Here is a 26841-nt window from a genome sequence, read left to right on the forward strand (position 1 = left end):
GCATTAAGGAGGGCCCTTGTTAGGATGAGCGCTCGGTGTTAAATGTAAGTGATAAATCATTAAATTCTATTCCTGAAATCGTTATTACACACATGTTAACTAACTTGGATTTAAATTAAAAATGAACAAATAAATGAGATAATAATTAATTTCTTAATCCCATGATTTATATTCATCTAAAAAACATTTACATCTTTTACATGTTATAAATCATCTTTCACATATTCAATATTCATTCATATACTTATTAATATATTTACCTAAGTTAACATATAACATAACATATATGTTATGTGTTTCATATAACCAATCAACTTATATAATCTTATACTCGGCACTAAGACTTTTAAGGACTTTCTATATGATTTTTGAGAATAAATAGTGTATTTAACATAAAAATCCTTTCACTACTGTTAGAAAATGTTAACCACATCAGCCACACACAAACAAGCAGGCATGTTTACATGTTATAAATCATCTTTCACATATTCAATATTCATTCATATACTTATTAATATATTTACCTAAGTTAACATATAACATAACCCATACATATATATACATATATATGTATATACATATGTATATACACATACATATATATGTTATACATAACATATAACAATCACATATATAATTTTAGTTGATGTATAATTATAATATATATATTATATAATATAATATATATAATTATAATTATATATATTATGATATAATATATATAATTATATATATATAATATAATTTACTTTTAATTTGAATTATAATAAACTCAGTATTATGCACTGTAACAAATGTAACACAAAGCAAGACGGTGTATGGATATAAACACTAAAATCTAAAAAAAAATAATCCATGACTAACCACAAATTTTTTTTAATATAATGTTTATTTTTTTATTTTTGAGAGAGAGAGAGAGACAGAGCACAGATAGGGGAGGGGCATAGAGGGAGGGAGACAACAGAATCCGAAGCAGGCTCCAGGCTCCAAGCTGTCAGCACAGAACCTGACTGCGGGGCTATAACTCACGAACTGTGAGATCATGACCCGAGCTGAAGTCCGACGCTTAACCAGCTGAGCCACCCAGGCTCTCCCAAACTTAAATCTTTGAGTACAATATGGAAAATGATGTCGAAAATGATGTGTATTTTCAGTTTTTAAAATGTCTGCTTGTTTTTTAAAATGTAATTTGTAGTAAATTCTTCAAAATACTCAGCTGCCATGTAATAGGAATTTGAAGTTCCACAGTGTCAAAGATTCCTCTGCATCTTTCAAAGACATGTGACTTATGTGCAGTGAATGAACTCTCAGTGTATCACCAACTTTAAATAGAAATACTACTGATATCTCAAACAAGATTACATCCTTCTATGTGACCTCGCTGTTGAGGCTGTAGAAAGGGACCCCTCTATACACACATGTACGCAAAACACAGTTCTCTGTGCTTTCTAATGCTATTTTTTGGAGAAACATGCAATTTCTAGGAGGGAACAGTGAATGTTAGCTCAAAAGATACCTGTAGCAATACTAATTCTACAATAGCCGATAGACGTTTTCGTTAGTAGCTGTCAGCTGCCCACACCTTCATTCTTTCAAAGTTTCTCATTATGCGAACATACATTGGAATGATGATACTTATACTTGAAACAAAACCAAGAGAGTAGAAATGCAGTAAATGAGCTGTCACCTTTACATTCCTGAGGGTATTCTTTGGTACTTGGTAACTAGTCACTAAAGAAATAAGATAATTAATGGATGAGTTGGTGATAATAAAGATTCCTTTTTAAGTATGTAAATGACAAACCACCCAGTGAGGATCACCACTAGTTTTCATGCCTGCTTGTTTGTGTGTGGCTGATGTGGTTAACGTTTTCTGACAGTAGTGAAAGGATTTTTATGTTAAATACATTGTTTCTTCTTAAAAATCATATAGAAAGTCCTTAAAAGTCTTCGTGCCGAGTATAAGATTATATAAGTTGATTGGTTATATGAAACACATAAATCAGAACAAATGTATATAGAAAAGGGTATTAACAAATGGAGTGTTTGTGTGTTGAAATAATGAATAATTTCCATCTTTCTATTTTTTTCCTCCATTTTCCAAATCTGACTTTATGAGATATATTCCCTCTAAAATGGAGAAAATAATCAACTTATTAAAATGTCAGTACTCAGGTGAGGTGTGGGCTGAAGACTATTAATAGAATTTCAGGTTTCCGGGCGTGAAATGTGGCTTTTCATTACATTTAGTGTTAAGAAAAGTGGAACCAATTATATTCTCATGCATATGAGAAATACATACCATCTAAATGTATCGACTTTTACTTTGGCTTACCAGTAGTTAACTTTAAGACAAGTGAAGAGGCGGCCACCTCCTGAGCAGAATATATCACATCTTGTCTGTATATATACATCTAGGTGAATTCTTATTATGTAATACACATCTGTAACCATTGGTCATATGACGAATAGCTGATTTTTTCTTGTGTTTTCCCTTTAGCCCATGACCTTCTCAAGTGCCATAGGTGTGTTCTTTCTCATGCAAAACATTTCCCCAGTGGAATGAAAGGCAGGCACTCAGGGCTGTGTGTCTGTGTACATTTGCAGTAAGAGTGAGAAGGGTTACGACAAATGAACCAGAAGTCACTGAATGAAACAAAGTTTGCCATCTACTCACTTTCTTAATTATGTTTTTTTGGAATCTATTTATAACATCAGTCTGAATTTTCTGACCGTTAAATAACTGAGAGACTGATCATCACCCAGCAACTACTGTTTTTGAATATCTACTGTAAGCTTTTCACTAAGATAAAAGGCTTAGCATGCATTCTTTTATTACGTCTCCCCACTTACCTGATGTGCTAGTTAGATGTATATTACATATAATTTAAAAAGTGCTATGGATAATACAGAGAATCTATAAGGCACATAATCCTCTCATAGGTAATTGGACAGCACCACTGATTTATGTTATCAATTATTTGAATATCCATTGGACAGTGGTCTTCCTGCTATTGATCCACAAAGTCTGAATCTTGGAGAGTGACACAGAGCCGCTTAGTCCAATATACTTCTCACAACTTAATGCAGAGATGGATGTGTTGACAAAAAAAGAAAAGAAAAGAAAAGAAAAGGCTGTGTTCCTATCCACTTGGGTATTTTGTTTGATAAGTGTTTAGAATTAAGGATAAGAGAATTACTTGAAAGTTGGGCTTGATTCTCATCTTTTCTGCTTTGTGTATTTGTGAGCTTAAAAAAAAATTACCTTCCTGGCCCCACTTCTTTCTACATTGTATGGTTTTGTCCATTTTTCCCATTGTGAGTTCTGATTTTTTTTTAAATGACGCAGTGGCAATCTTGTATTACTTAATCACAGAAATGCATTTTTGAAAGTGATGAAGCTCAGAAAGATTCCACAGACAGCTCAAGACTCTCATTCTTCTACAGACAAATCTCCCTGGGAACTGCTATGGGGTCCCCTGTATTAGGCACTTCCTCATTCCAAGAGTAAAAACTGTGTATCCATTAAAACCTTACAGCAGCTGCTGTACTATATGAAATTTGTCTCTCAGTATTTTATGTCACTTTCTTCTTCGGGTCTCTTTGTAGATTTCAAATAATATAGTGCCATAAAACACTTTACAGTAAAGACTTTAAAACTAGGTCTTAGTTTGGCTCCTGAGTGATGTTACAGCCCACTCTCTTTTTGAATGAGAGGCAGTGAATGTGCTGAACATAAGATATAAAACGTGATGTAGCATCATCAGTTGGATATATACTTTGCTACGTGAAAAGTGGGAGATATATCTCTGCCCAGATAAACTTGATTCCCATTGCTATCCTGACTGTCTTATCTGATGTTGGATCTGCAGTATTCAGTCATTTGTTCACTCATCTACCAAACACTTAGTGAGTGAGTTCTGTGTGTAAGGCCAGGGATAGAAAATGAGTAAGACCTATTCTCTACCCATGAGTAACTCATCCTCAATATCAGGACAGGATGAGTTACAGTGTAGAACAATACAATGCATTTTGTATTTTCGTCATCAACACAATTGCTGATAGAGTGCACTGGCTAATATGAATATGCTCAATGTCTGTTGGATTATAACCAAAATTGAAATTAGCTGTTTGGGGAAGAAAGAATAGGCATAAGAAAGATGTCACACAAGTTGCGATGAGGAGGGTGAGGGTAGTGACACAGAAAATCTAAGAGGGAATTAGAATGAAGCTAAGTGACGATGGCAGGATTGGGAATTACTACTTGAATAGCAATCAGCACCATCACAAAATTTCTCTGAGAACCTGATTACATTCTTTGGTACCAGGGGATACCGTGGAAACCAAGAGTGTGCTCTCAACAGCTCAACTCCACTGCTTCTGAAATATGGCCCTCAAAATGGTTACATATGCTGCACATCTGATACGGTTTTCTCTTATACTATTGAGGGCATAGATAATGCCAGAATTTTCAGAATCTGTGGTTCGATATCTTTCCCAAACAGCAAAATTTTGCCGTGATGCTGTTTTTCATTGTGCATTCAGTTGATACTAGATTCACAGTCCTACTAGAACATTCTACATGCTGTGAAGTCACAAGCTTCTTTAAGGAATAGGTTTCTTTGGAAATGAGTTTTAACAATCAATGATGAATGTCCAGCTATACTATTTCCAGTGAATGTGGGTCATTCTTCTGCCATTCAGGGGACTAATCATGTCCAACATCTGCAAAAGACTTAAAAATCTTTTTGTGGCCCTTTGGCGGGCCAGAGGACCGACTCGTATCCAGGCTTGTTCATTATGTATTGATGACAGTGCGATATCAAGGAAAGAATAAGGGTTTTATAGCCAAATGCACCTGAATTTAAATGTAATCAGTATAATTCAATAGCTGTGTCTGCTTGAGCAAGTAGCTTAATACATCTACCTTCTCTTTTCATCTTTAAAAAATCGGAATGCTAATATTGACTTCTTAGGTAGTTGTGAGAATTCGGAATAAAATAGCTAATATATTCTGTGTAGTGGCTGGCATGTAGCAGGTGCTCAACTGATGGTAGAAACATACGTGTTTGTGTATAAGGGTAGTCCCGTCATTCATTGGTGTTTCTGATGTAGAAAAACACTGGCAGGTCCGTAAAAGTGACTTAAAAATCAACAGATTTTTCAGAGAGGATTATTATGCATCAAGCTCTCCACTGGGTATTTTAAAGACGATCAGAGAAGCCTGACCCCTGAAAAATCAAGGTCTGGTTAAAGAGACAATCTCATAGAGAACAAGAAGATTATGTCACACAACAGTAAAAGAATAGTAATAATAAATAATGGTGGAGATGATGATGATGATGATGATGATGATGATGATGATGATGATGATGTGATTATATACTGGCAGTGAGCACAACTATTCAGATTTGGGAAAAACAGCCAGTAGACCAGAAAGTCAGAACATGCAGTTTACCCTTGAAGGGCCTATGTTATCCAGAGAGAGGAGAGTCTGGAAGACATTGGTGCCAGCATCACAAAGTGACGGTCTTCAGGTTCAAGTCTATCTACAAGAGTGGTTTTATTTGACTTTCACATTGTTTCTACAAAAACACTGAGACTTAAACTTTGAAAAATTTTGCTAGAAAATCCAGGTTTCTTTCGAAAAAAATCAGGAAGCTTAGCAGCATCAGGATCATACTCCTTCATGGTAACAATGGCTGCAGATGAAAAACAGATGCTCCTTCATCCTGGGCTGGAGATCTCCAGTTCTCTGTAATCTCTACCCTGTGAACAGTTTGCTACCTCGCTTGCTTCTTCCCTAGAAATGTTTTCAGAGTAGGGAGAAAACAGAATATGTTGTGTCATTTGAGATGACCATTTAACACCCAACGGGGAAAATCAAATGGCTCTAATTGGAAAGTCTCTGCTGAGGTTTCAGTGTTAAGACATTCAAATTCTTGTGCCTGATCGCACACAATTCCAGAGAAGCTGAATTGGAAACTCTGAGGTTGGGGCCCAGAGTTATAAGAAGCCATACAGACTCTTCTGATGCATGCTATTTTTGAGAGTTACCAGCGTAGCATATACTGTAGCACCAAAATACAAGTAGGCTGAGGGGTAAGCATGAGGTACACCCACTTTTAGGAACCTGGAGTGGGAGAAGGAGAAAGTGAAGAAGGTAAATCAAGGGATAACTGTCTGCAAGAAAGGAAGATAAGAACCAAGTCAATGTAATGCATTGAACCCAAGAAACGAATATTTCAAGAGGAAGGTATTTAAGAGGGCTAAATTATATCCATCCCCCCCCCCCCCCACAAAAAAGCTAAATGATAGTGAGAGGTCAAGGATGATGATAACAGTAATTTTATTTATTAAGAAGTTACTAGTTAATTTTCACAGTTCTGTCTCAGTAGATAAAAGCCAGTATTTAGGAGTTAAGTAAAAAAAAAAAAAAAATTAGATAATTAACAGAAAGAGGTAGCATGAGCAGAGCAATCATTTCAGAAAAGTCTGGCAAGAAATTCAAAGAGAGAAACCTGATTATAGCCTGTATGTAGAAGGAGAGGATCTGCAAATGTTCAAAGGAAGGCAGAGGGGAAAGAGCCTTGGCTCTGGAAGAAGGTTAAGTTTCAGATAAACATAGGTGATATACAGGGAAACAGGCCAGAGAAAGGTGTGGCAGGGATGAATGGGAGTTGGAGGAGAGAACAGGAGGAGTGAGGCTATCTTGAGAGAGGATAGGAAGCACTGGAACTGAGAGACAGCAGATTGAAATGTTGGCAGACTGTGTGCTCTGACATCAGGCTGCCTGGGATTTGATTCTGCTTTTGCTGCTTCCTAGTCATGTGACCTTGGAGAAGTTACTTAGGTGTCTCTGTCTCTGTGTCCTCATCTATAAACCATAGGTAGTGGTAGAGTCTCTCTCATGAGGCTGTTGTGATGATTGACAAGAGTGGATATATCTAAAGGGCTCAGAACAGGGGCTGACCCATTGAAGGTGCTACAGAAATGAGTGTCAACCAGATAGAACACATCAGGATGAAAATTAGAGAGGTTTTATTTATTTATTTATTTATTTATTTATTTATTTATTTATTAAAAAAAATTTTTTTTAAACGTTTATTTATTTTTGAGACAGAGAGAGACAGAGCATGAGCAGGGGAGGGTCAGAGAGAGGGAGACACAGAATCTGAAACAGGCTCCAGGCTCCAAGCTGTCAGCACAGAGCCCAACGTGGGGCTCGAACTCATGGACCGCGAGATCATGACCTGAGCTGAAGTCGGACGCCCAACTGACTGAGCCACCCAGGCGCCCCAAGAGAGGTTTTAAAGGGGAACCCCCAAATTCCTGACAAGATGGCTTTTGTTCTGATAAAGGAGGTATTTAAAATCTCAAATCTAAAAACCACGTAGAGAAGACCTTGCGACTTGGATTGAGTTCTTGAAGACAAAATAGCACAAGGACTGGAGTACTGTTCACAGTCAACTGCACATGAACAAACTAGGAGCTAATAGCAGTGACAAGCAGGGAATGCCAAGGTTAAGGGGTGGAAGACTAAGTACAGTGGTGGGAAGGTTAGAAGGCAAAGCCTTTGAGGAGGTAATGGAGGCAGCATTGACACGGCTGGAACTGGAGTGTGGGTGAAGCAAGTCATTAGGTATTGCCAGGAGGAGAAGGAGCAAGTGAAGAAGAAATTGTGAATTGACTCAGAATATAAATGACAAGCCATATGAATGCTAACACATGTGCTTCCTAAGGGGGCTTCAGCAAGCATTTAACCTGACCATGTTGGCTTTATCAAAGAGTCAAGAGAGAGTATCCAAGGGGCACCTGGATGGCTCGGTCAGTACAGCATGTGACTCTTGATTACAGGGTCCTGAATTTGTGCCCCACATGTGGCATAGAGTTCCCTTGAAACAACAAAAACACACAAAACACCCAGAGAGATGTTATCCAAGTTATCATTTTTATGCTATATAGTAAGTATGTAGGTAACAAAGCAGAAAGCAGGATTTAGTAAGGGAACAGAAGGAATGTCAACATGCACACATTGTACTAGGAATGTTAATACTACTTTATTTCATCTTTACAGTCACTATTAAAAGCAGATATTAGTGATTGTGTTATACAGATCAGGAAAACTGAGGCGCACAACCATTGAGTAATTTTTTCCGCATCATATGGGTGGTGGAGTTCATATTCAAGTCCATATTAATTAGACAAAAGCCCATTGTCTTTCCACATTAGCAGACCAAATGTTAAAGGATGTTAAACATGCTGAAACGTGCTATGATCGGTTGCAGAAAGTACCCAAAAGATGTCATTTCAATCCTGCTTGCATGGAAACCACTTTTTCACAAGTTTTCACCAAGAAGGTAGGGTATATACCCTAAATATTTAATGTAAATATGTCATCTGAAGCATTGCGCAAGAGTTACTAACTCTAAGAACCAGGAGCCTAATGATTTTGTTTTGTTTTATTTTAGAATTTGAAAGTATTCATTGTTGGTCTGGTATATCTTTTCTGGGTTTACAACCATTTGTAATTAATGGGCAAAAGCACTAAACAGTTCTAATCATTTTCTGCCAGTTCTCTTACTAAATTAGCACCGTAATTCAATCAAACTACTGATTAGCCACTAGTTATTTTAGGTGAAGGAAGAGAGTTAACATAGACATTTCCCATGTGTTTCCTTTGGACCTTCTTTCTAAAAAGTACCTGAGGGGCGCCTGGGTGGCTCAGTCGGTTGAGCATCCGACTTCAGCTCAGGTCACGATCTCGTGGTCCGTGAGTTCGAGCCCCGCGTCGGGCTCTGGGCTGATGGCTCAGAGCCTGGAGCCTGCTTCCGATTCTGTGTCTCCCTCTCTCTCTGCCCCTCCCCCGTTCATGCTGTGTCTCTCTCTGTCTCAAAAATAAATAAACGTTAAAAAAATTAAAAAAAAAATAAAAAGTTCCTGAAAAAATTCCAAATATATATGTGTGTGTGTGTGTATTATATGTATGTATACATGTGTGTATATATACATATATATGTATTATACGTATATATACTTGTGTGTATATATATATTACATATATATGTATATAAGCAAAAACTCTGAAAAAATTTTGTTCTGTCTTTTAAACATGGGTTATCATTTTATCAAAAGCAAACGTTTGCAGTTTTGAAAGTCGTTTTCCATGTCTGCAGAAAGCTCCCTTAGTCTCTGGAGTCTTGCAGAGAATAAACCACACGTGCTTTGCTGTTAGTGTGCCATTCTCTTGAAGTGGTGGTTTTCAAAAGACTGTCTAGTTGTATTGGCGTCACCTGGCGTCACCTGGGATTGTTAGAAATGCGGATTCTTTAGACCCATCTTGTACCTACTGAATCAGTATTTTGGGGAGTAGTGCCAGCAGTCTCTGTGTTAATAAGCCCTCCAGGAAACTCTGGTGCATGTTAACCTTCCTTTAGGACCGTTGTGTTAGAGTTGGTCAGACTGTAAATGTAGTATTATAGCCATAGAATTTTGGTGAAACTGTTTGTAGTGTAAAAATAGTAATTTACTAAATAATACACTGATGTAGAAATTAAAACTCTTTTTTAGAATTGCTTTTATTATCCCTAAGAAGTATAAAAAGCTTGATTGCCAAAGCATTCCCCTTTCTTTAAACACTTCCTCTTCTGAGAAGTTTTCTTCAGTTTTCCCAGCTAGAAAGTCTTATTTTGTGTTCTTTGTAATGTGTTATTCTCAAGTTATTAGTTAATAAATGACGTTTTAGTTTGCACAATGGACTTGTGAAATCTCCTTGGTATAGATCCATGATTCAAGCAGGAATTTTATTATCTCTGGGTTGGGGAAGGGAGGGGAGGAGAGGAATGCCCAGACTACAAGGCCAAGAACCAGGTTCTAGATTAGTTCCCTGCACTAGCTGATGCTGGGATACTTCTTGGCCTCTGTTATCCATACGTATGTTGGGTGACAAAGAGTTTGGAAGTGTTAGGTTAGGGCTTGGAGGGACCAACTACAAAATCATTGAGCAAAGGATTTTAAAGGAGTAGAGTGGTCTAAATATTCTCATTTCAAGCCTTTTCCAAAGCTTTCCAGGGTTTGGAGAAGACATTATTATATAAATTTTCTGGGGCTACCATAACAAAATACTACACACTGTGTGGCTTAAACGACAGAAATTTGTTTTCTCAATTCTGGAAGTGAGAAGTAGGAGATCCAGATGTTGGTGGGTTGTTTCTTTCTAGGCTCTCTCCTTTGGCTTACAAATGGCCATCTTTTCCCTTTGTCCTCACGTGGTCTCTCCTTTGTGCCTATCTTTGTCCTAATCTATGAGGATACCAGTCATAGGATACCCAAATGACCTTGCTTTGCCTTAATTATATCTTTAAAGGCTCTCTGTCTAAATACGGGTTACATTCTGTGGTACTGGGGGTTAAGACTTCAACACATGAGTTTTGAGGGGACATAGTTCAGCCTAACTCAGTTATTGCTGGCATTGGCCTCTCGATGGTAGATTGAACTTTCTAAGGCTTCAGAATATTATTCAGTTGTGGACTTCTTTTGTAGATGAAACCTGGTTGACGTGGCCTGTCAAATGCATAGCCCCACCACATTCCTCCTGGATCCCTAAAGCCATAGATATACTCCATTAGCATCCCTAAATGCCAAATAATGAATGAACCATCAAGAAGTAGACAAACAGCCACATTTTCTGAAAGGATAATGTTTCATCCATTAAATAAATGCAGTACCTTTTTCGAGTCTGGTATCAATACAGAAGGCATGTGAAAAATGAGTTAGCTGGGAGTTAATTGACTGTGGAGACTCTATTTTCAGTCTTTGCCTGTATTTTTTTGAATTAATATACACAGTGGGTGATTCAGCAAAAGGATTTAAAAATAAATTCTTTATAGAAAGATCCCACCAATTTGATGTCTTCATAATGCACAAAGAGTAGACCCATAATAGCTCTATTTTCTTTTCAACTTTGGAAAATAAAAAATGCTATTAGTTCAAATTAGGGTTGCCTGTGGAATAATCAAGTGTATCAACAAATAGTTTGACCCAAATGCTGTTTAAGAATAAGAGTAGATGCCAGAAAGAATTGAGTATTCTTTAAAAAATTAAATGTAAAACTTGAGTTGACAAGCTATAGTAAAAGTGAGTTAATAGACAACACACACATAAATACATAACACTCAGTTATGAATACATAAAATACAATCAGTGGACAGTTACTGTGGAATGACTGCTGTTTTACAGAGTCCTCTTAGAATAGAAAGAACATGTTCCTTGGGACATGGCTGGATTTGGAGAATGTGTGGGCACTCACGATACCTGTTGAATATGCAGATATTATTGTATGGAGTCACATATCTTATGTCCAAAAGCATCCTAGCACCGTGAATTAGGGGCTTCACACATTGGCCAAGAGAAGATACTGAATGTGCTCACTTCGTTTATGTGCTTCCCTCAAGAAGTTGAACCCCCTGGAGGAAGTTGACTGTGGATAATCTTGTATCTCTTCTAGCTGTATGAAATGAAAGCATGGAAAAATGGATCGGATTTGTCTGAAAGCTTCTGGAGCCAGAAGGCACATGGTGTCAGTGCTCAGCTGTCTATTTCCAGGCATCTTCTTGAAACAGCCTCTTTCTAGAGATATAATTCCTTTATATTTTAAAATAGAATTTATATTTAAAAAATAACTTAATTTTACAAATTAGAATTTTTATAATAATTCTAGGTAAATAATATTTTTCTCTGTATACCAGATTCTGCTTTCTACTCAGGGATGTCATAAAGAAAGACTTTATGAATACTAACAGTCTTCTCTAAACCCAAAGAAGAGGAAGAGTAAATACATGAAATAATTTACTTTTGGAAATACCTTTTGCCTCAGACATAGGTCTTTTTCTTCAGAGTGTGTAAAAATGTATCATTAGTCTATACAGCAGTTTTTACTGTAGTCCATTAGTTACTTTGACAAAAGATCAGGAAGAAAAGTCGAATAGAATTCTTCACAGGTATAGTACATTTTGGTGGCTTTTCTGTTTACGGTGGTTTGGATCTTAAAAAAAAATGTCTACACTTTATTTACCTCCATCAGATGTTGACTTTGCAGAGCATGGAGAATACAGCACCAGTCATGCAGAAAGTACCTGTTTGTCATCGTGAGAGTTCAAACACGAACTGGAACCAATGGCCCATTAAATACCTTCTCTTGTTGTTTAAAGCATATCCCAGCTTTGTGAAATAATTGTTAATGCAGAATACTGTAACTGAGCCAAGGAATTACATTCCTTTAGCTCTATTCAGGTTAGTGGCTGAGTCAGATATGCTCAGTTGTGTCCTATTGTTTCGAGATTTGGCACTATTGAAAGCCTCGCCTGGAGCGTAATTAGGAATAGGGAAATCAAGAAATAGCGTAATTTGCTTTTTGATGTGTATGTGTGTGTGTGAGTGAGTGACTTTGCGTTTACAGTAATATTATAATGCATCCTGGGACATAAAATTTCTTTTTAGGAAAATGTTGCTTTAGGGGCGCCAGGGCGGCTCATTCGGTTAAGCGTCTGACTTCGGCTCAAGTCATGATCTCGCAGTTCGTGAGTTCAAGCCCCACATAGGGTTCTGTGCTGACAGCTCAGAGCCTGGAGCCCGCTTCAGATTCTGTGTCTCCCTCTCTCTCTCTGCCCCTCCCCTGCTGACACACACTCTCTCAAAAATAAACATTAATTTTTTTTTAAATACTCACAGATGCTTTCCATGAGAAATAATTTCTTTTCTTTTTCTTTTCCTTCGTGGTTGTAAAAAAAGATAGCTATTTTTTTTTTTTTTTTTTACATATTCTACATTTAATGAAGGAAAAGAAAGACATCCAAGTAATATTGTTATACTAGGACAGTATGCACACCATAGGCTAAAAGTCCCATTGGGAGATGTAATTCACTATGAGATACAGTAATTTTTAATTTCCTTTTTAAAAGAGAGAGCTAAATTTTAATTTGGAAGGTACTTTATATATAAAATTTTCAGGAGTAGCTTTAGAAACCAATTAAGAAGTATTTTTGTCTTAAGGGTTTGTGTGCCTGATGTGAGATGGTTATAAATGTTCTAAATTCTTTTTCTTCCTCTGGTTTTTACTTCTTCCATACTGTATTAATGGTGCTTTGTGTGGAAACAAAGTTCCAGCAAATGTTCCCTTTCTTCTCCCTTTCTGTTTTCTACACAAAGATACGTGTAATCTGGCAAATGTTTGCTTGCCCGAATAGCCTAAGTTTAGCGAGCATTATTGTCATTAGTAGGTGCAGTTGTAGATACCTTGAACCCTTGTGGACTGAAAGACAGTTCAAATATGACACTATTTTACTGGTTATTTTCCCAAAAGAGAAATTCTTGGGCTGAAATACAACTTGAAGGAGAGACTGTGTTGGTTGGTGGTTAGGGGGTGGGGGGAGGGTGGTCGGTTGGAAGATGAGGAATTTTGGAGGAAGCAGGCTCACATAATAATAGGCGTGGGGTGCCTGGGTGACTCAGTCAGTTAAGTACCTGACTCTTGATCTCAGCTCAGGTCATGATCTCATGGTTTGTGAGATTGAGCCCCGAGTCGGGCTCTGCGCTGACGGTGTGGAGCCTGCTTGGGATTCTTTCTTTCCCTCTCTGCCCTTCACTTGCTCTCTCTCTCTCTCTCTCTGTCTCAAAATAAATAAATAAACTTTAAAAAACATAATAGACTTGAAGTAATAGACATTTCAGGAATACATACCAAACACACAAAAGCTTTAAACCTGTAGGGGTATTTGTATGGTTAAGTACAGTGAGAACATAGTTATGTCATCCCTAACGTTAAAAATAACAATATAAAGGGTAAATGTAAATTACATTTTTAGTAAATAATTTTACCTGCCAAATTTCTTAGTGTAAGATTTTGACAGTCTACGTAGTAATGTTTTAAGCTGTCATTTGGGACAGAATTTTAACCCCTTCCATTTCTTATCAACATCAGAGAATGCCAAGGACTAGAGACATTTTTATGTAGCAGATAACAGGGAGGAAATTATTGCAAGAAGAGCTAATACTTAATGAGTACTTATTCTGTGCCAGCCACCGTTATCCTCATTTAAGTAAACCTTGCCTAACCCTGAAAACAACCCTAGCTACTATTGTAATCATTTTATATATTTATACGTAGATGTACATAATTTTACATAATAGTCTAAATGAATGTTTAAATAAATGGATTTATAGAATTATAGAGAAATGATACAAAGCACACCTAAGGCTTACTTAGCCAATCAGATATACCCAGGCTGGACCGAGATGTGATCCTTGGCGGTTTGTCGCCACAACGTATTAACCACTATTGCCTTGGAATCTAATACCCGGATTCTCAAAAACATGAAGGTTGATTAAACTAGAAAAGTCGATATATGTAGCTTCTCTGTTTTGGAGGCAGATGATATAATAGTTAAGCACTGTACCCATTTTAAGAATCCCATATTCAGTTCCCTCCCTTTCACAAATTATGTGATTTTGATCAAATTACTGATTTCGTAGACTATACTTTCTATATCTACAAAATAGTAGTAGATACTCTCAGCCATGCTCTCTTTGATTTAGTTAACTATAGAGTTATAGTTGTAGTGGTGTTGAAAATGCAGTGGTAGCTGAAATGTCAGGATTATGATGACAGAATCTATTCAGTTCATTATTGGACAGTTTCATGCCAGTCTGGCTGACTTTAACCGCGAGCATGGAAGTGACTGGTGGGAATTATCTCGGACCCCTTCATCTAAGTATATTCTAGTTCCTATTATGACCTGTTAATAGGTTGGCTCCTATTGGAATGATTCTCAAAGCTATCAGCGGTATTGCTTTCATAATGAAATTAATTCTGTAAATTTCTAGAGGACCCTCAATTCATCCTTGGTCAAAACATCTGGGGGAAAGAAAAGAGGCAAAGACATTTCTAGTACAATGACATTATCAACACTAGAATATTAATAAATAACCACCAAAATACTGCAAAGAGTTAATGACCTAATAAGGGGATTATAAATGCAAAAGACACAGTGGTGGGAGGGAACCTAGTTTATTACTCCATGGGATATTTACTATTTGTCATATATTCTCACACTTGCTTAGGAACACAGAATTACAAGAAAACTTGCCAAATATTTTGTGACATGGCTGAAATCTTGAACATGAAAATGAGTAGTTAGTAAACTTGTTGCTTAAATTTGCATTATAATTTCTCCATGTTAGTATGATTATTGAGAAGCATCTTTCATAGAATCCTAAAGAAAGACAGGCTTTTAGAAGCCATCTTCTTTGGTTCTATCCTTTATGCCTCAGGAAACAGCCTTAAAGAGATTGAATTTCATTCTCCATATTAACCACCTTTTAAAAAACAAAACCTAAACTAGGTCTTCTGCAAGAGATGATAGGATAATGAATATGCTTATATGTATTTCTGGTAGAAACTTCATTGTTGTATGAAGTACCATTGGATTACCTGTATCATCCATTTGTTTATAGCAAACATTTATTGAGCTCCTATTACATATGGTGGCAGGTATTGAGAATTCAAAATTCAGTCTTTAGTCTCAACTCACACTATATATTTTTAGTAACAAAAGAAAAATCCTATTTATCTTAGGAGCACTGCTAGAAACTCTTAATCTTTCAATTTAACCCTCTCCCAAATCCTGAAAGGGAAGTATTACAATTCTCATTTTTACAGATGAAAAAAAAAAAAAAAAAAACAGTTTGGAGAAGTTGTGTTGAACTGCTCAGTGTTACAACGCTAGGTGAGTGCCAGACCTGGATGTAAGCCCTGTTCAAGCTGGGGCCAAGGTCTGTGCTTTTCTCCAGCAATCCACAGTGTGATTTACTTTGATCACAATCACATACAACCCCCTTTCAGCCACCTATGACAGGCTGACAGGTTTATTTTTGAAGGCTCAACCCAGTGATTACGTAGGGAAGCGCATTCTCAAGTTATAAAGAAGAACTGGTGAAAAGTGATCATCCAGGTGTGAAATGGGAGTACAGTGCTTGTTTTCTTGGTTTATTCCTGCTCAATTGTGTGTGCACCGACGTTCTTTAAGGTATTTTAAGCGTCTTCATTGGGCTATAATAACGTGGAATTTCTCTCTCTCTCTCTCTCTTTGTCAGGTATGGAAAAATTGTATCCACAAAGGCAATTCTGGACAAAAACACAAATCAGTGCAAAGGTATGTGTAAGGGCATCTATACCCTGGGCTCTTGCCTAGCCTGTTCCATTGATGTCTCCTTTAAGGCAGAAGTCCAGACACCAGCTGCACAGTGATCACGATGTACAGAATATGGCGAACCTCTTTAATAATGCCAAGGCTTTGATGAGTTGTATTTCTAGTAACATTGTTCATTAATTTTTTTCATTAACAAACAAAATGAAAATCACAAATCAGAACAAGTATCAAATTGCTTCAGCGTAAAACTAAATTACCTCTTAACAACTTGGGGTTGTCTGATTTGAATGATATCATCAGTGATGCAAATTGATTTCCTATATAAAAAGGAGGAACTCTGGGGAGAACTTCCCCATGCAAAGCACGTTTTAATTTATCTGTTCCTTAAAGCTTTAGTGACATTGGTTGACTAGGAATGAATTTACTGATGGGCCCATTGTGTCTAAGCTTCTGCTGTCAGCATCTCTCGGGATCTGAGCTGGTATCTTATTAAGGCTTTTTTCCCCCCTGCAAACATTTCTGAAGTTATTTGACTATATCTGTGACTCATGTCTCCTCATGTCTGGGAATCCCATCCTCTTTCATGAGTTGCATTTTATATTATTTGTGAAATCTGTATGGTCTCTCTCGCATGACTCAGTTCTTACTAGGAAATTGGAATGCTTCTTGTAACATATGTTATTCGTTGTTCCTGTAATCCAGTCTTTCTTATAATACCAGAAGTATGGTAGAGCCATGATCATTCTAAACACTGCCCCTATTTCACATACAGATAGAATGTGCATGTGTTTTAGGAATAGGCACTCATACACTGAAGATATCTCCTAGCCTATCTGGGTAACAGTATTCAGGTTCTATTCAGCAATTAAAAAACAAACAAACAGCATTCCACGTCTCCCGTAAAGTCACAAATGTGCTAGGTGCTTAGGTACTACAAGACAAAAAATAGTAAGATATGGTTTCTGTCATCTAATAGTTCAATTTGAAAAGGAAACCAACAAGAAAATGAAGAAACGAATCGTAACATACTTATTAGAGTCAGTGTATAAGCCTAAAGTACCTAAAAGTATAACAGAGGTATCTATATTGGAGATATACATAAAAAACTGTGAGAGGAGGAGGTGGAGATTCCTTTTGGGGGAATAAAGTTTATAAAGGCAAGTCAGAATGGATGGGCATGGGAAAGGTCTGTGTTTGAAAGAAAGAGTTTCAGAATGTAATTGAGCAGACCCACATAACTAGAATGCAAACTCCTAACACCCCTATCCATATTTTCTTGTAACTACTTATTTAATTCTTTTTCCCTCATTCTCTGTCTCTTCCTCCAAGGAGACTTAAACTCAATGAAGACAGGACCTGTGTAATCTAGAAAGTTTATCTTCAAAGTGAGGTGTTGTAGAGCAATGCTAAACTCTCAGCTGCGGATGCTAGAAGGAAATGTTAGAATATATCTCTGTTTTTCTATCAACTTTCTCTGTGTGGTGTAGAACATATTAGTTAATTTTACAAATGCATATGTTTTATACATATAAATATGTAAATTTTGGGTTTGCTGATACAAAATATTTTTATTCATTGTGATATGCATTTAAAAAGTAGTTTCGGGACTCCTGGTCTCATAATAAGCACTAATAAATACAGAAGGAGATGAAGGAGGGAGGGAGGGAGGGAGGAAAAGGAGAGAGAAAGGAAGGAAGGAAGAGGGGAACCGTGGAACCACCTAGGAAGATCATTTAATAAAAGGGCAGCTAAAGATGGCTTCATAGGAGGGCAGAGGGCTGTTAGACCTTTTGCCTTGAGGGTGGTGTGAAAAAGGTGGAGTTAATATATGGTCATTATACATAATATGGATAGAAGTCTCCAGTTGCCTTTTCTGGCCTCAGCATTTGGAGTCTGTGGGCTAACAGTAGGGATTCTGAATTACAACCTTCATCAAGCACGTGGAGGTGGGTATCCTAAAAGTTAAGCACTCATGGTCAGAAAGATACTACTGTCACTTTCGTGTTTGAGGAAAAATACTATTTTAATGGTATTCTGAGTCCTATTTCGAGTATTCCTTTCTGGCCCTTGAAATGGTCACCCGTACAAACTACATGCAGTTGGGAAGAGGCAGCAATTATATTTATGGAAAATTATTTGTAGTTGTTAATGATAACGTGGGAGCACATTTCTGAGGTTGGGAGGAAGATGTGACATCGTTGAGCAGTGCAAAGAACTGAATAAACGAGACGTTGAAACAACCATCTAAATATTTGTTGAAATCGCCAAGAATTGAAGCAGGCATAGTTTTGGGGAAAGTAAACCAGAAGGTGTGAGCAATGATACTGGGCATCTGTAGACCATAGTGAAAATGAAGATTCACTGGTTATAAAATTTTGTGATGAAGGATTCTAAACTGGAGATTTAGGTAGGAGGGAAACCAGATGGACATAGGAGCAAGGAGGACTCTTCACTATAGTCCACTGGGAGAAGAGGTATTAGAAGGAAAAAGAAAAGTCGACAGGGCTACAAAGGAGCAGTGTCCTCAGGGTGAGTTAGGAAACAGTTGGGAGCATGCAAATGAAAGTAATGATAGCTTATATACACTCAGGAAGCTGAGGTCATTTCACGCAGGCCTTCCAATTCTGCTTCCTGTGTGCCTGGTTCACCCGTCTTCACTGGTATCATCTGAAATTGGTAGAGTCTTTTTAAAAAGTCAGTGTTGAAAGAACGATAAAGGGAGTATTATTGATACTAGTAATTACAAGGAGACTGTTGTCCCACATATTGTATTCAAACAGATTTTTAAAGAATGTATAAATATGCACGTGCTTGGCCCTCTTTCATTCTCTATCTTGGGACAAATATAGGCAACCTCCCAATTCTAGCTTATGGAGCATATACAACTGACCCAAGCATTACAATGATAGGAAAGAAGACTTAAACTATGTCAGATTATGAACATAGTGATTATAGGAAGTTACATGAATATGGAGGAATACAAAATAATGTGTAAAATAAATATGGAGCTAAGTAAATATTTGAGACTAAGTATTCCTTATCTTTATGTCTGTGGGGAAGCCAGGGCCTGCTTTGAACACCGCCTCTCCACTTAGTAGCTGTGCCACCTGTGGTAAATGACTCAACTTTGCTGGGTGCCTCAATTCCCCATCTATAAAATGATGATAATAATAGGGCCTGAGTTGATGATTAAATGAGGTATACATGGATAGCACTCAACAATACCTGGTGTCAGCTGTGGTATGAAATACTAGAAATAGTAAAAAAAAAAAAAAAAATGTCTTAAGGTGGTGGGAATATGGGTGATAGATTATTATTTTATGTTTCTCCAAATTTGTTGCCTTTTCAGGCAAAACAAACAAAGAAAACAAACAAAAAACAACTCTTGGAAACAATGATCTGGTTTCAGTTATATATATTTGATGTTCTTTTTGTGAATTACTAGTAGCCTACGCCTATATGTTTCTTTGTTTTTTGTAAAATAATGTCAGATGATAATAGCAATGGATTGGGAGAGAATGCTATGGTTTTTGTTTTTGTTTTTGTTTTTCATAATGCGCAGAAATTGAGTTCTTCTTGACCATGGCTTTCTCAAGGAAGGAGATGGAAAGGATGAGGTGGCTTTTTCAAACAAAGTCACTAACAGCATGGAGCTTGTCACTAGAGAATGCAAATTGGATTTGGTCTTCTCTGAGACACTTCCTTCCGAATCATTTGCAACTTTGCCTCCAGACTAAGGCTATGCAATTAAAACCAAATATTAGGAAGACAGGATTTATTTATTTTTGCTTTTAAAGATATGATATGAGTTCAATTTTTCACGAGCTGTTACACAAGCAGCATATTTACATGCAACTTAGTATTTAGTGGGGTGTGAGGAAGTAAATGCCCCAGTCTCCTTGGAGATGAAAAGAAAAAGCATCCAAATGAACCTTGATGTATTAGCCCAATGTTAGATGCTTACCCTATCTTAGTATCTGAAAGAAAAGCTTTTGTTCCCTACTTGTATCCCACTCACACCCTGAAGTTACAAACAGTAGGCAGGCCCAGAGAATCGTGCTTACTCTCTATTCCAGAAGGGGTCAAGGAGAACCCTTTCAACATAACCTCTCATTTTCAAGATTGTTCTTTCTTGGGTGGTGGCTGTGGCAGCTTTCATTCTGTAAAATATGGCAACATAAAACACAACAGTCACCGTCAGGCCAAAATGACCAGAAATTGCTGAACAAAGCAGGCAACAGCTCCAGATGGAGAGTAATGAAAAGCAGACCACAGTTCATTCAGATACTCAAATGCAAGGACCAAATAAGAGCTATTGTACAAGTCACAGAGATTTGCAGGGCTTTGTTTGTTTGTTTATTTGTTTGTTTGTTCTTCTGTTTTCCTCCCTGTGTTTCCCTCCGGGTCAAGTATATTTGCTAATTTAAAAAGTCAGGGAAAATTAAATGAAGGAAGCCATTGAAAACATGGTGTAAATCTTCAATGAATTTACTTGTCTCTGCCTTTTCCTGCTTTTTAAGTTTGGTTTCCTCTGAACCCCTCCCCACACCATTTTTCTGACAGGCTATGTGTTCAGAGCAGAGGGAATGAGTAATGGATATTCCATAGAAAGTTTCCAGGCCTAATAGCCATAGGATATAAGTGTAGTTAGCTTGTGCCAAGCACACCAACTTCTAAGAGTTTGAAATACTCCTTTCTGCCTTTGTTGTCACAAGCTGGTTGAATTATGTTTATGGAAGCTTATGTTGCCTTTAACATTTCATTGGGCCCTTAAAATCAAAGTTGAAGACAAGTATCTAAAAGTTCTGAACTCACCCATGGAGGACATCATTCATTCTCTATTAAATGGAATCATAAATTGTTATTTCTTGTGTAAGAAAAATAATTCTGCATGCTCTGCTAATTTTATAGAGAGGGATAGAACCGTCTTAAATGGTTTCAAGGAGGGGTGTGAATGAATCCATTTGGCAGTTCAAGATTCATGGCTGTGTTACACATTAAAAGAAAACACAGTTCTATGTAACTGAGTATAAGGCCATATTCTTGGACAGATTTGGAAATATTCAATTTATTTATCATTTACTTTACTTCCTTATTCACTGACAGGGAGTTTTTATATAGCAAGTTAGGGAAGTATGGATTTCTGTATTAAATCCGATGAACCTGGAGGAAGGAGGAGATATTATATATTGTCATATTTTTGTGTAAAGTCATTGTAGGGTGTGAGGCGGCCTCTGTCTATGGACATGCACCTGGGTAGAAGGTATATGTGTAAATGGAACTATTTGCTTTCCAGAAAATAGCATACCTACCCTGGGCTTGTCCACATAGAAACAAAGCAAGTAAAGGAAGAAACTAAACACTATGGAAAGCCTCATTTCTAGTACCTGTTATCTCCACAAATCAGTGCAAACTAAAATAAATGTTCTGTGACATGTATGAGACTAAGGAATTACATTTTGAGAGGAATAGGCACCTCCCCTAGGTGGGCTCACAGTCTACTGAGCAGGAAGCCCATGAAGCAAAATGACTTGAAAAACACATTTATTCAATTTTCAAATAATAGGATTAGGTTACCAAAAAAAAAAAAAAAAAAAAAAAAAAAAGACAAAATCATCTGTATTTAGACAACTGCATTTCCCTTTGGAAAATGAAATGTATGAAATGTGTGATATTTCCCTGAGCTTCTTTTGTGAAGTTTAATGTATTCCAGTATTAATTTTACTACCAATCACAGGTAATCAATATATAAACATATATTGGCATTGACAATATATATAAACATTCATTTGGTATTGATGTTGACTTTTATTTTCATTTCAGAAAAGGTTGGTTTGTATAGAAACTTTGCTAACTTCAGTCAGTACCTCAAGTTTACTTAGAATCACCCTGTAGGTACGTTTTACGTGACATTTTCGCCCTGGACGTCTTTTGAGAAAATCCCCATTTTTATAGTGTTACAGCCATAGTTTGGAAAGAATAACGTCTTTGAAGGTAAATGGTCTCCATTTGTTGTCTCTAGCTCATGTAGACAACAAAACTAAAGATGTTTTCTCCTATTAAAAATAATCCTTCCAATCCTGTCATTTTCAATTCAACAGATTAAGTATTTTAGAGAGTTCTTTATTATTATTATTATTATTATTATTATTATTGTTATTCTGTGTAAGAAGTCTTTGAAATAATGTAAAGCAAAATATATATTTATCTTATATTTGGGAGTCATACAACTACACGTTTCTTCAAAGGTCTTTTATAGCTGTCTATTTACTCAGCATTTGCTTGTAATCACTGTTAATATACATAGTAGGCAAAAGTAAAACTATCCATAGATACTAAATACAGTGGGTAATCCTGCTGTTTTAAGTATAAAATTATTTTTGGCAGCATTTAATACTATAACCTACTTTCCTAATTCTTTGCACATGCAGAAATTACATTATTGGCAAAAAAAAATTAACATTTTTTTGTGAAGTTTAAAATGGCTTCAGTGTAAAATGGTGCAGTCCTATTGCTTCCTCCCATAGCGTGAACATGACTTTTACTAATCCATACTTTTTAACTTAACAGAAATCCTTTTGTTCAGATATTCTATTTGCTTTCCTGCTTCTGTGTTTCATTCCCTATGTTTAGAAATCGACTTTTGTTAATAACATAAAATACTCTTTTTTTACCTCTGCTAGTCTGTGTCAGTTATTTCTTCCTCAGTTAACCTTCTCAAGAAGTTCTCAGCAGACTCTTTCCCTCCTACTTAAACACTTTACAATACTGTCACCTCTAAGCAAAATCTGGAGTCAAAGATCTTATGCAATCTAATCACTCTTGTTTTTACAATTATAGTCTAGATTATAAAACTCCTCAGGGTTCTCACAGGACTTACTTTCTCTTGCTAAGTTATTGAGGAAATAGTACAGTTCAGAGTAGTTACTTAGATTCCAGAGACTTTCTCTTTGAGAGCCTTTGATGTTGCATCAATGGAAAGAAAAACATGGAGGGTTATATGTTCTATAGTTCTGAAAGAAAAAAAAACGGGTACCAAAGGCATGCCCATACACAGATTTCCTAGAGTTACTCTTTAAAAGTAAGCATTTTAACTGAGAATATTTATTTTATGAGGTGGAATTATCCCTTATTTGAATTTCTGTTTTCATTCAATGATTTCCTAAGGATATGGAAAATAAAAAATGGTAATACATTTTAAATAATGTGCAAAATATAATCTATAATGGAAAATATATGTGTTGGTCTAGTTTATTAAAATAAATGTAAGCTTGTAATACCCTATAAATAAATATCCTTTCAAATATAGGATTTCAAAATACATAGGTCTTCCAAAAGAAACCCCACTTAGTTCTTGAGGGATTTTCCAAATGAGGTATATACTGAGAAAATCTCCAAGTAGTAATTTTAGTTCTCATGGACAAGTTACGTAACATTTCTAAACATCCGTTTCCTCAGTTGTCAAATGAAGCTACCTTACGATGAAAAAAGTATTTTTCACAGTTATGTGGAACCATGTTTGTAATGTATCTGGTACATCAGGTAAGTTTTCTTGTGGCCTTGGACTTGGATTTCTTCTCATTGGAACCATACTGTCTAGAGCTGCTACATATCTTACATAATTTAATGCAATTCTGAGTACCTTTAAAATGTTCAAGGAATGTGTATTTTGTGAATTAACACATATTTATTGAGCCTGGCTTTGTTCATAGCAGAAAGTGTAAGTACTTAAAGGATGTTTCTTTCATACATTTTGGTAGTGGCTATATGATAGTCCTTAGGATTTTTCAAGGCCTACAAACCTTATGTCTTTGAGGACAAACACATTCTGACACAGTAGCAGGTGGTGGAATTCATTCTGAGTTGAATAGGTTCTGAAAAAAAACCCTGAAAAAAATAGGTTCTTTATTTACCCTTTGTTATGTTGTTCACTCCATCATGTCACAAGTTCAGAGGTAAAAAGAAAAAGAAAGCCTAAAGATTCTTGCTTTCTTAGTTTTGAAATCACAGTGAAGGCATATTTAATTTAGGGTAAGGTCAATCATCATCTGATTTGATCCTTGTCACTGTTCTTATTGACTCATTGGATATTCATGTTGCTATTAACATAGCTATTTTTTTCTCTCTCCTTTAGTAAAGAAATGAGAACCCTGGGGTATGAAAGAGAAAAACTTATGCATATGGCTAAAAAAAAAAAATCCTAAAACTCTAAAAACGCAAATTGAATTTGAAAGGTGAATGTATCATTCATTACGGTTCTGCGAGTGGCTCTAAGTCGGCTCAAATGTCTATCTGTAAAATGTTGGTGATACAATGTCTCTATTTCATATGATCATTTTAAACACTGGTGTCTTTTCCTCCCGTGCTGTGGAATGAAAAAAAAAAGGCCGGGTCTGCATTTAATTTGAACTACTTCTCTTAGGAAAAGGGCAGCTCATTTTAATTACTAGACATCCAGGTAGACCTATTGGCCATTCAGCTTACGTCAGCCCTTTGGAAGAAACCTGTGTTCACGAAGCATCTTTGGAATACCTCCCTATGATACTGACAAAGATACAGTTTCTCTCAAGAAGAAATAATAAGATGTTGCTGATATCAGAGCTGTTTACATTCTCAGGGCTTGTCCACTATGTGAAAAATAGGAGCTGAAACAAAAGATTTGAGGGAAGCAATGTTAAAGAACATACTGAGCTTTGGGCTTAAGGACGATGTGGAAAATAACCACATTTGAGACTGTACCGAAGTCGCGTGATAAAATTCCAAGAGAAACATACTCTGAGGCACCTTGGAATTTATGTCTTTGGGGTACTTCTATTACAATAGATAAGTGAAGTGGAAAGTATACCTTATCATTGAAGGAATGAATGAAAGGAAAAATGTTTTTCTCAAAAAGAGAATTTTGTGAGGTGAATTTAGAGGCTTTTTAAAACAATACTATCAAAAAGTTTCTCAAGGGATTTCATGAGGTATTTTTGAGTGACAAGGGGTTAAGGATCGGAAACTCTTTAATTTCATATATCACATTTAAAGAAATGATGGCTAATTCTGTATATTTTCATTAAAAACAGATGATGAAATCGCTACTGATTTGACTAGAGGAAACTTTTTCAATTTTATTTATTATTATTTTTTAAAATATTAATTTTTGAGGTGCGGGAGGGGCAGAGAGAGAGGGAGACCAAGGATTCAAAGTGGACTCTGTGCTGACAGCAGAGAGCCTGACCCGGGGCTCAAACTCGTGAATCGTGAGGTCAGGAGCTGAGCCAAAGTTTGACGCTTAACTGACTGAGCCATCCAGGTGCCCTTAATTTTATTTTTCAAAATAAAAAGTGTATATATTCATTTGACACTATGATGATTTGACCTATATGTAGTAAACCAATTACTATGTCAAGCTAATTAACATATCATCTCCTCACATAGTAATTTTGTGTGTGTGTGAAGAGATCACCTGAAGTCTATTTACAAATTTTCCAATATTCAGTACTGTATTAACTATGATCATTATGCTGTACATTAGATCTCTAGACACGTTCTTCCTACACAGCAGCCGCTTTGTACCCCTAGACAAACATCTCCCATTTACCCCAATGTTTTGTCTCTGATAATCGCTCTCTGCCCCTAAATATTTGGCGTTTTTAGATTCCTCATTCAAGTGAGATCATTGTTTTCTTTGCTTTTTCTTTGTGTGGCTAGCTTATTTCATTTAGCATAATGTCCTCCAGATTCATCTGTGTTGTTACAAATGGCAAGATGTCTTCTATTTTTAAGGCTGAATAATATTCCATTGTATTTGTATACTACAATTTCTTTATTCATTTGTTGATGAACACTTAAGGTATTTTTTCATATTTTGGCTATTGTGAATAATGCCGCAATGAACATGGGTTGCAGGTGTCTCTTTGAGGTACTGGTTTCATAACCTTTGGACACACACCCAGAAGAGGGATTGCTAGATCATACAATAGCTCTGTTTTTAGTTTTTGAAGAACCTCCACGCTACTTTTTGTAATGGCTGTACTAAATTACATTTCCCCCCAAAACATATAGGGGTTCCTTTTCTCTACATCCTCATCAGCATTCGTTATATCTTATCTTTTTGATACAGCCGTTCTGACAGGTGGGAGGTGATATCTCATTGTGGTTTTGGCTTGTATTGCTGTGATGGTTAGTGTTGCTGAGCATCTTTTCATATACATGTTGACCATTTGTGTGTCTTCTTTGGAAAAAAAATTTTCGGATCCTTTGCCCATTTTTAATAGGGTTCTTTGTGTGTTTGTTTCTGAGTTGAATGAGTTTGTTATATATTTGGGCTATTAACCCCTTATCAGATAAATGGTTTGCAAATTTTTTCCTGACTAAAGAAAAACTTAAGAAGCCAAAATTTCTCGTATGAAAGTCTATTTCAATGTCTAATCATTGTTTTGAATCAAATGAGAATAACTCCAGGTGAAATGGATGTACACCCATACATGTTATTATATATTAATGTATATACTTATATATTTATTATATATGTGTAGTTACACATGCATGCCCTTACATCTGTGTGCTTGTGTGTGTGGAGACGGAGGCAAAATATTTAAGAGATACTTACATCCCTAAGAGAATTTTAAAAACCATTATCTAAAGATTT

The 26841-nt window shown here is 36.4% G+C and overlaps 1 protein-coding gene across 10 annotated transcripts in view; it reads left to right on the forward strand.

The window, feature by feature from the left end:
• The window catches only part of RBMS3 (RNA binding motif single stranded interacting protein 3), a 1329481-nt gene that overhangs the window by 802779 nt on the left and 499861 nt on the right, over positions 1 to 26841 (forward strand). For all 10 annotated transcript variants that reach the window (XM_045436403.1, XM_045436406.1, XM_045436409.1 and 7 more), the window contains one exon: positions 16150 to 16208. In XM_045436403.1, coding sequence (XP_045292359.1) covers positions 16150 to 16208 — 59 coding nt within the window. The remainder of the gene's footprint in view (positions 1 to 16149; positions 16209 to 26841) is intronic.

The sequence above is a fragment of the Leopardus geoffroyi genome, chromosome C2 (genome assembly GCF_018350155.1).
Source record: "Leopardus geoffroyi isolate Oge1 chromosome C2, O.geoffroyi_Oge1_pat1.0, whole genome shotgun sequence".
Lineage (NCBI taxonomy): Eukaryota > Metazoa > Chordata > Mammalia > Carnivora > Felidae > Leopardus > Leopardus geoffroyi.